The sequence below is a fragment of the Dryobates pubescens genome, chromosome 23 (genome assembly GCF_014839835.1).
Source record: "Dryobates pubescens isolate bDryPub1 chromosome 23, bDryPub1.pri, whole genome shotgun sequence".
Taxonomy (NCBI): domain Eukaryota; kingdom Metazoa; phylum Chordata; class Aves; order Piciformes; family Picidae; genus Dryobates; species Dryobates pubescens.
The window spans coordinates 13,075,689-13,086,549 of NC_071634.1; the positions used below are offsets into that span (position 1 = coordinate 13,075,689).

General features: G+C 38.0%; 1 protein-coding gene across 2 annotated transcripts in view; it reads left to right on the top strand.

Annotated features, from left to right (window-relative positions):
• The window catches only part of CPEB2 (cytoplasmic polyadenylation element binding protein 2), a 46,492-nt gene extending 38,093 nt beyond the window's left edge, over nucleotides 1-8,399 (top strand). For both annotated transcript variants that reach the window (XM_054172144.1, XM_054172145.1), the window contains 4 exons: nucleotides 554-672; nucleotides 965-1,079; nucleotides 2,887-3,068; nucleotides 7,252-8,399. In XM_054172144.1, the coding sequence (XP_054028119.1) occupies nucleotides 554-672; nucleotides 965-1,079; nucleotides 2,887-3,068; nucleotides 7,252-7,479 (644 nt within the window). In that variant the 3' untranslated portion in view covers nucleotides 7,480-8,399. The remainder of the gene's footprint in view (nucleotides 1-553; nucleotides 673-964; nucleotides 1,080-2,886; nucleotides 3,069-7,251) is intronic.
• The last annotated feature ends 2,462 nt before the right edge of the window (nucleotides 8,400-10,861 follow it).

Consider the following 10,861-nt stretch of genomic DNA (forward strand, 5'->3'; position numbering starts at 1 on the left):
TTGCGCTGTCGAGCACCTGTCAAGTAAAAAATTGTGTATGTTTCATTGTACAGTAACTGCTAAAATATTCTAATGTGTGTGGTTCTTTGCTTGTCTGTCTGTCTGATTTTACTGCAGCAGTAAATAAGCATTTTAATTCCTATTTTTGTAGCGTTTGGGATGTTTGCTGGGTCGCTTACGTAACACAGCACTTTGATCTAATCTCTAGAATAGAGATTAGTCCTTTGTGCCAAGTCGGATTTTCATTGTGTAATGTCTGTTGCTGCCAATGAGTTATGCTCAGCCTAGACTTCCAGAGGATGATAGAGCAGACATGTTTCCTTTTATTGGGTTATTAGTATCTTTTTGAGCATTATTTTAAGGATAGAATTGCTGTCGTTCATAGCAAGGTAGTAGATAGTTAAAGATGATGACAAATAACAAAGAATTACTTTGAATATTTTTTTTTGCTCTTGAAGTAAACACCTTTGTCTGGAAAAGTCACTGGCAAAGGTGGTTAAGAAAAGTAAAGATAAGAAACAAAATATCAGGTGGTTTGGCTGTTTTTTTCCAGGTTATGCATTCCTCCTGTTCCAAGAAGAGAGTTCTGTTCAGGCCCTGATTGATGCCTGCATTGAAGAAGATGGAAAGCTCTATCTGTGTGTTTCCAGTCCTACTATCAAGGACAAGCCAGTAAGTAAACAGTGGATGGCCTGCAGGCTGTAGCTGCCATCTGTCTAAAGCTGCATTTCAAGCAATGACGATGAATATAATCAAAAGCAAACTACTGTTGGCAGAGCTGAACATCTGGAACAGTTGGATAACTTTAAAATTGTAGTGTTTCGAATTAATAGGATTAAAGCAGAACACCTAGACGTGCTAAAGTGAGAGGATTGTGACTGACATTTTATGTAGGCTGATGAACATACATCCATGATGCAGTGAAACTTAAAGAAGTGTGCTGTTTCTCTTCCCACTTTAATAGGTTCAGATCCGTCCCTGGAATCTAAGTGATAGTGACTTTGTGATGGATGGGTCCCAGCCACTTGATCCTCGAAAAACCATTTTTGTTGGAGGAGTCCCTAGACCATTAAGAGCTGGTGAGTATAATCTGTGGCTGTCACTGAAAGCAAGCAATTACTGGAAACAATTTGAACCATGCAGAGTTATGTATGGATAGGTACAGATACAGAAATGTAAAAATAGAAGGCTCTGGTGATAGTTACAACCACAGTACAACGTCTGTGTATTCTTACATGTCTCCAGTAACTCTCTTCATCTGGCCATAAATCCCTGTTCATCACTGAGATTTACTGGAAACTTCACATCTAATGCTGTCAAAAAGTGTTTGATCATATTTGCAAAACTGTGGTGTAAACTATGTCAGAAAGAGTTTGTTTGTAAAATTCTGCTATGAAAACCTCTCTGCTGTATGATGCTCTGTTTGTACTTGCTTGTCATTGTGCATTAGCTACTCTTCCACTGCTGTGAGGTTGCAGTAACTAATATGGACAGAGCAAAACCACAGGTGATGAAGGAATAGGAACAGGGGGGAAAAGAGGAAGATATCCAGAGAGCTAGCACAGTCTGTATGGGACAGCACTGTAAGATATTCCAGGACTCTTCTCAGAGTGTATGAAGGAAAAATTCAGTGTTTCGGTAGCTGCAGAATGGTTCTGCAGCTTGGACAGTGTGCTTGATGAAATTGGCTGCAGTGGCCTTTTACAGTATTTTTTGGTGACCTAGTAAGTAGGTTGAAGTGAGTGTTGGAAGCAGAAGCATAAGACAGAGTGGTTCAAATACTATTTTCTATTAGAACTACTCCTGGAATTCATTAGTCTTCCCTAAACAGCGGAAATTAACTTTATTCTACAGAAAGATGAGCTTTCAAGATGGAAGGTGTAGGAGAACAAGAAGTAATAGTGCAGATTTGGTGAATAAAGAATACTTATTCTATCTTGGACCTGCAATGCTCATGTTTTTCTATTTTACTTCCAAGACTACTTTTGACTGCAGTACAGGCTGTGTAAATGAGCATAAACACAGCATGTTCCAAATGCAGATTAATTTTTCTTTAAATTCAGTCCAAATACTGCAGATTACTGTGCTGGATGTCTGTGATAAATTTAATGGGTACATTCTTGGGCTTAGCTTTCAAATGCTCTGTGTATGTGAAAATGAAACTTTTACAGCACTGTGAAATAAGAATCCTGACTTCAGAAAAGCAGTAAAACTTAAGGAGATTTTTCAAATAGCTATTGAGCATCAATGATGGCACCTTTATAACCTAATACAGAGGGTACTAATTCTGCAAAAATGAGTATTTTTCACCTAAATGAATTTCAAAACTGAATTCAGTATAAAATATCGCTAGAGGTTTGCTAAAATGCTGGATCTGTAAAATCTGAGGGGTTTGTTTCTATGAACTTCAGTGTCTATGCTAAGTGTAGCACTCTAGAGATAATCAGGATCTGTGTAGCTGATGAAAAGATCATCTTCAAATCATCTTCATATTCAAGTAGGACATAGGGCATCAGGATAGACAGAGAGTATGTACCAAGGAATTTGTAGCATGTGGCTCTATTTCATGCAGCTTACATTCTGTGCCTGCCCAAAAAATCTTTTGCTGTAATCCCCTGAAGAAAACCACCCTGGGATTTCAGTTCCAGGTTATCAGGGGCTTCAAGGACATAAAATTCCATCGTTCCTTGGGTGTATATACCCACTGTGTGAACAATCCACCTGCCGAGTCTTTCACAGATTATTTGATCTATTTTGTGTTGTTTCTCTCATATCAGCCGTTGAAAAATTCATGACTAAAATTAACTTCCTAGTATCCTCCAATAGAGGCATATTATACAATGCTGTGAGAACAGTTTAAATGCACAGTGTTTTGTTTCTCAATAGTGGAGCTGGCCATGATCATGGACCGTCTGTACGGTGGAGTTTGTTACGCAGGAATCGATACTGACCCTGAGCTGAAATACCCAAAAGGTGCTGGACGCGTTGCTTTTTCCAATCAGCAGAGTTACATTGCTGCCATCAGCGCTCGGTTTGTTCAACTTCAGCATGGCGATATTGATAAACGAGTAAGTCACCCAGAAACGCCAACCAATGCGTACGAGGGCAGTGGTCTAGCAAGGACCTCCTCAGGGTGTGGTGGCATTGCATCTGATTGGCTTTCGTGGCACTATTAGTAGTGCTGTGGTTCCACGAGTTTCAAGAGTTAGACCGTGAATGCCACCAAGCAAACAACACGTATTCCACAGAGCAGCAGTTTGTTATTATCAGAGAATCATAGAATCACCCGGGTTGGAAGGGACCTCCAAAGGTCATCGAGTCCAACCCCCTCTGCAGTCAGCAGGAGCGTCCTCAACTAGATCAGGTTTCCCAGAGCCCTCTCAAATCTCACGTTGAATATCTTCAGGGATGGGCCCCCAACCACCTCCCTCGGCACCTCTTCCAGTATTCTACTGTCCTCATGGTAAAGAACTTCCTAACATGCAAAGATCCTTGGACATACATTAATGTGTATGGGCAAAGGGCTTGAAAATCTTTTTCTCTCCCTTGTTCTAGTGAAACCAAATACTCTGATAACTCCTCTGTCGTTCATAGGCAGCTCTAGTATTCATTGGTTTCAGATTAGCTTTACATTTGCAGCTGCCCTCCATTTCAGACATAATTGTCAGTGCTCAGCACTGCAGAAAATCAATCAAGCTTAAAACCTAAAATACAAAATGGCTTGTCCTTTCTGTTCAGTATGTACCAATGTACCTTTCTGGTTGCTACAGATGTTGCTGCTAGCTAAAGCAAAACTAACTTACTAAGAAGACTATTCAAACTTCATTACTCCTAATTAGAAATAGAAGAGTAGCAAAGAGAACTGGTATTTAAATTATGTCAGTTTTAAGTGTCACTGGTTTTGATGTCAAGAGCCACAGAGGTAGTCACTGGTATTAATAGATGTTCTTCTTTGTGAAGAGGAAAAAAAAAGGCTTAGAGGAAGAAGGGTTGAGTAAGTAAAGTAGTTCAAGGTCCAGTCTCCTCTGCAGATCAAAGACATGGGAAAAAGAAAGTAGTACAGTTAACAAAAGCCTGCTGTAGGGAGGTAGCATGTGCTTCTCTCCTTTCAAATAGGCAAAGTAATACAGTTTTTCATGTCTGGCAGATACCAGTTGCCTAGCGAGCTGAAATCCCCAGACATGGTCCTTTCCAGAGGATGAGTAGGTCTGGATGTGGGTTGTGGTGTAGGCTTGACATTAAGACGTGACAGCTACATTTTGCTGGTGGGATTGCTGTCCTTGTGACTTACAGCTGGCCTGAAGTAATAGCTCTACCTTTTGGCTATCTGAGTAACAGTGACCCTGACACTGTAACTGTGTCAGGGAAAACAAAACTATGAAGCACCTGACTTTTGATTATTTGGACGAATAGGAGTAAGGGTCAGAACTCCTTCTAAAGAAAAGCTAAATGGATGATTTGGCTCCAGAATTGAGCATAGCTTAGTGTCTTTCAGGAGCCTCTGGATGTAAAGTGATCTAACTTCAAAATTAGAGGTGGACCGTTGTGTCCCATCCAAACTAGTTCTCCCTCAACCATCCAAACGAGTTCTGCCTCAAAGGTGGGAGACATGAACTGGAACTGTTTAAATTATGGGACACTTTTGTCTTGACCTTTGTTTCCCCAGGGGAGTGTCCTTTGCAATAGTGGAGTAAATGGTAGACTGGCAGTGCCATCTCACAAGAGAAAGGAAATCATGAGCCTGCCTTTGAAGGCAGCATTTCCAAGTAGGTTGGTTTGGGTTGTTCTGTGATAGATCACTAGATTTCAAGGCTCTTTTGATACTGAGCAGGCTTCTGAATATCCATACTTGCAGTTTGCAGAGAAAGGGGTAAAACTTGTTATTGTGTGATATAACAATGAAATATTTAAAGGAAGATGGGCAGTAAATCTCCAATAAACCAGTGGGAATGTGCTACAGGCCTCATGGAACCCCAAATGAAAATACCACAAAATCTACCTGCTGGTCAACAGATGAGCAAGTAATTTGTATAAATCTGTAAACCACTGATTTTTGTAACTGAGCAAGAGAGTCCTCCTTGACTGAAATCTTGGAGGCAGGCTATTTTCTTACCCTTTGCCTTAGCACAGCCTTTCTATACCAGTTATGTCTCATTCCTGTAGCTCTGTTGTCCTTTCACATTCTTTTCATAACCAGTTTTCTCTGTGTAAAAGTCTCTGATCATTGCTAAATTTTGCAGTTCACCTGTTCTATCCTTCTGAACTTTAGTTCAAAGTATTTATAGCATTATTTTTTTTTGTACACACCTTTTCCTACCTTAATTGGAAATCTTAGTGTCACAGTCACTTAACAAATGTTGTCTGTGATCTTACCTTCTTCCTTACCTAAGTACTCTGCAGCTCTCTGCACTTCTTTTGATGTGCAGATATATTTAGCTTCTCGAACAGATGTTTTTCTTCAGTGAAGTGCTCTTCATCCTGTTTTACCATGTCTGAAAGCTCATTTCCAAACATTTCCTTGAAACTTGTTTGGAATTTCAGATCCAAACAATTCCTTCAAATGTTTTTAGCTTTCATAAGCCAGCAGTCTGCATGCACTGCACATGATACTTCCATTCCCCGAAGTGTTTCTCTTAATACCTTGGAAATCATCTTCATACCCATCTTGGTATTTATGCACTGAAGCTTGAAGTGTGTGCTGCTTCATGCTTTCAGTAGTTTTGAACCTTGAACACAGTTACTGCATGAGGTAGCTGTTTATTGGAAATTTTATTGTAATTTGTGATAAGGCAGGTTGTAGTGAAATAAGAAGAGGTTGTGCTGAATATAAATTACTGGAGGCGTCTTACTCTCATTTTGAACATAGATGCATTTAACCTGGCAAGTGTGACCTCTACTTCTGAAGCTAAGGACATGAAAACTATTCTGCTGTAAAACTATGGGGTGGGTAGCTGTATGTGCGTGTTTTTTCTTCTGGAGACAGAATGGAAGAGAGAGCATTCTGTCTGAGCACAGTACAAGAAGTCAAGGTCTGTATGTAGCATTCTTCTCAGGTAATGGTATCTGAGAATAAAACACCTCCTACAGCAGTGATTTTTAGTAGGAACTGGAATAACTCTTCTTGCCAACAAAAGGCAGAAAACACCATGTATAAAAGTGAGGAAAATGTGGAAGACTTTCCTTAATGATGGAGTCAGCTCATTTTGTCTTTTATTATGGAGTTCCTCTTTCCCATCTGATCACAGCCTGTAATAGTTCAGTTGTGCAGAGACATAGTGCAAATTCACCACTGGACACCTGCCACTTTTCCACTCTGGCAGTCAGATGACTTTGGGAGCGAAAAAGCTGTGTGAGACAGGTGTTTCTAGCAGTATGTAGACCTGCAAAATGGTCTTTTAAAAATATTTTCAGAGGTGCATTGAATACAAATTTCTGTGTAGCTCAAAGCCCCAAAAAGGGAAAGTAACAGATGACTAAAATCTATAGCTCCAAATTTAACCATGTAGTAGAAACAGGGAGTGAAATTACAGGGAACAAGAAGTGCTGAAAGATCTGTAATCCAGACTGCAGAAAGGACTTCCAGTTTGCACACAAAATTAGTGTGCAGGGACTTATTTTTTAAAAGGTTACTGTCTAAATGGGTACATTCTTGTATGGTAATTTTTGTTTGTTTGTTGTTTTTATCTTTTTCTGAACAGGATGGGATTGAACATCATGTTGGGGTTCATTCAGGAGCTGATGAGATTATTTGTGAGATTTTGGGGCTTGCCTAGCTTGTTTTCTATCCATCCTTCCATATTCTCATTTGCCAAGAGCATCCTTCCAGAAGAAACTTAAGAAATTAGCCATTGGAATGGGCTGCCCAGGGAGGTGGTGGGGTCACCGTCCCTGGAGGTGTTTAAGAGGGGATTGAACATGGCACTTGGTGCCATGGTTTAGTAGTCATGAGGTCTTGGGTGACAGGTTGGACTTGATGGTCTTTGAGGTCTCTTCCAATCTTATTGATTCTATGATTCAATGAAATTCTGATGCAGCTATTTATTACATGTATAATGTACTTCTGCCGTGAAGTGTTCCACTTACTCTGTAGATCTGCCGCTGATAAATGATTAAGAGTAGTAAGTGACTTGTTAGATAAAGGCATTAATATGCCTGATGTATTATTTTTTTTTTGAACCAAAGAAAGCCCTGAATGCCCTCTTTAAGCAGGAAGAGAGATTAAGTAGCATTGTTTCTGCTTCGCTCCAACAGGTGGAGGTAAAGCCATATGTGTTGGATGACCAGATGTGTGACGAATGCCAGGGTGCACGATGCGGTGGGAAGTTTGCTCCTTTCTTTTGTGCCAATGTCACTTGCCTGCAGTATTACTGTGAGTTTTGTTGGGCAAATATCCACTCTCGTGCAGGACGTGAATTCCATAAGCCATTGGTAAAGGAGGGGGCTGACCGCCCACGTCAGATCCACTTCCGCTGGAATTAAACATGGTGAACCAGCATCTACATAAGGAAAGAAAGGGTGCATGTGGCTTACTGTGTTTGAAGATACTGACATGCAGAAGAAATAAGTGCATTCTTCTGCTTTTCACCCCAGCTATCAATACATGCATCTTTATCAGCAGCCAAAACACACTACAAGCCTCTTGTTTTTCACCAAAACCCTACATCTCAGGCTTACTAATTTTTGTGATATTTTCATGTTAAAATAAAATGTTTTTTTGTATTTTCTCCAAGTTATTTTTATATGTAAAGTTAAAACTAGATATGAGAATGTTTTTTGCGTAGGGGCACACAGTCTGCTGCTATATTTCGTGGGTGAAGCGTGCACTTATTTCTAAACATGGGTTTTTAAACTTCAAGATCTGCCCCAGTAATTTACCAAAGGTAGCAAAATAGTGAAGATGGAATATGTCTGCTACAAAAAAAACTTAAAAAAAAGGAAAAAAAAAAGGAAAAAAAAAGCTTATTTTTATTGTTGTTGCTATTTTCTGTGTATACATGAACTAAAAATTAGGGTTGATTTTTTGCTCTCCATTTTGACTTGCAAGAAATAATACCTCAAGATAATCTGATTTATTAGCTATTTTTAAACATTTTTAATCACAAGCTGTATTAGCTTTGCTGCTATATAGGTGTTATGTGTAATGCCACCTATTAATACGGGATTGAAACGTTTGAGACACACTGCATTACAGATTAAATGCAGGCAGCACAATATGGCCTAAACTGCCATAGTTTTAGAATGTGAAAAAAAAAAAAAGGAAGAAGAAAAAGGAGAAAAAAAAAAAATATTGCATGTTTACTTACCTGTATACACCATATGCATGCACTAGAACTATTAATTAACAAGAGGTGAGTTATTGCAGATGTTCAAAAGAGAAAAATACAAAGGCTCTCTCTCTCTCTCTCTCAACTAGGTAGCATGAGCAAATTGACAAGAATCTGTTACACACAAAAAAAAAAAACCACAAAAGCAAAAAAAAAAAAGACAAACCAAACTTGCATGCATTATTGTGACTGAAGTAAAGAAAGAAAATAAAACAAAACAGTGTCCTACATGTGTACAATATGCAAATTAGTTTTAGACTAGAAAGTGCAGCCATTTTGTGACCTGGTCAGTAGTGGAATTCAATTTTATGCAGACTGGATGTAATATTGTAATCCCTGTGCAATTTTGTGACGTGTGCTTCTACTTAACGTGGCGTGGTGTAGTATAGGTACAAGGATTTGAGTAAAAAGCTAGCGTTTAAAAAAAGTTCTTTTGAGCCCCCACCCCCCACCCCACCCTTTGATTGTTCATGGTTAAGATTTCCTCTACAAACCAAAGATGGCCAGCACACTGCTAACCAGTCACCAAATGTGAAACCCATGACAGATGCATACGAAAATAGACTTCTAGACGAATGCATAATGCTTTAGAATTTTAATCTGAGTAAAGTCAAAATGGAGAAGGTGTAATGTACAGACGGCTAGTTGCATAACAAACTAACATTTTACCTTTGAGACAACAGTGAAATTGGGCTTGGGAAAAAAAAAACAAAAGAGATCTTGCTTACATGTTTGACCTGTGTGCATTGTGGTCTTCTGTCAAACTGGGGTCACTGTTGCATGAAAAGTAGCTACTTGACAGTCAAGGAGTAGAGTTTTTATTTTAATGAAGGAGTTGTAGTAAAAGACATTGCTTGCAGATTTTGCAAGACAAACATAGTTAGAACAGAGGCAATATTGAACTGAACGCTAAAAGAAAATCCTTGCAGAGTTTTTGTCGGTCTCAGAGCATTTTTAATGCAACTAGCCCCTACTTTGTAACGGAACAAACAGTTACTCTGCAGGCTAAGCAAGCTCTCAACAGTCGATGTTGCAATGCAGAACTAAGAGCCTGATGCTAGAGTTGAAATTACAAGGGTGTTGTTCTTCACAATCCCTTGGGACAATCCTTCATGTAAGCAAAGTGTTGATCTTATATTGGTTGTCTATGGTGTGCTTTTTTGTACTGTACAATATGTGGTTCATGTCTAACTCTGCTGTTTTATTGTGGTTGTGGTTCAAGTTTTTAATGTTTAAAGTTGATGCTGTTTTAAGAAGAGCTTTTTACTAATTTATTTGTCGATGTTCCCTATTTGTTACCTAACCATGATCCTCCAGATTTTTTGGAGTATTCTTTTCTAACCTTAACCCTGCCAAACCTTGATCCATTTTGACATTTGTTATGCACTATTTTTATATCTCTGTGAGAGATTTTTCCAACAGTCAGCTATTTTAAGGCACACTTTTTTTGACTGATGACATCTCCTTTGCTATACCTCAATTTTTGGAATTTAGAAAAGAAATCAGTAGTTTTGCAATGTTAATTATTTAGATATAATTTAATTCTGCAGATTTTTTTAAACTTTATTTTCATATTTTCTGCTTGATGTTTTAAAATTGAAGAGCCTTTAAATATATTAAATAATAAACACTAATATGAGAAGAGTAAAAAACAAAAACCACAATTGAACTAATTGGAGATGTTGCAAAACCACTTGCCCTGTTCCAATGGAGCTACAGAAGTTAAGTCACAGGGGGGGGACAAAACAGGGATGCCCTTTTTTGGCATGGGTAAAAATAACTGATTTTGCTTGTCACTTCATTTCTGGAGCAATTCAATTTATGGTTATAGTACCCTGCACCACCTCCTTTTTTTAGTTTATTTTTTCCCTTTTCTTTATTTTTTTTGCCCCCTTTTTTTATCAGCTATGTTCTTACCGTTCTTATTTTCTTACCTGTTGAACACTGTATTTGATTTTTGTTAATTTTTTTGTTGGTTTGTTTTGGGGTTTTGTTTTGGTTTTTTTTTTTACAGATCATATTTATTTTCCTATTTTTGTAGAAGATTGATTGCTAGTCAGTTTGATTGTATTTTTGTATTTTATTATTTTATTATATTTTTTTTTTTTTTGGGAAAGCTTCTTCACTTTTGTTCCCCAAAATGTGCATCTTTTGCTGCCCATGAGTATGACTGTGGAGGAATGAAATAAAAAAAAAAGAAGAAGAAAAAAAAAAAAAGGGTTTAAAAAAAAAAAAGAGGAAAAAAAAATGTACTTTAAAAAAAATAAAAATCCACACTTTTTGTTAAGAAGGAAACATTTAGCATTTATATATTTGTGTATGGAAAACACTTGATATTTTATCCCTGTTGCATCTGGCTGCACAAAGCCTCTCCTCAAAAGATGCTACAAAACTTGAATATAACACATTTTGGAAGGCTGACTAACCTCGATTCTGTGTTGTGATGTGCAATACTGTTTCTAATGTTTGTATAAAAAAATAATAATAATAATAATAATAATAACAGTGTAAACCTTTTTAATGCAAATTTATTTTTT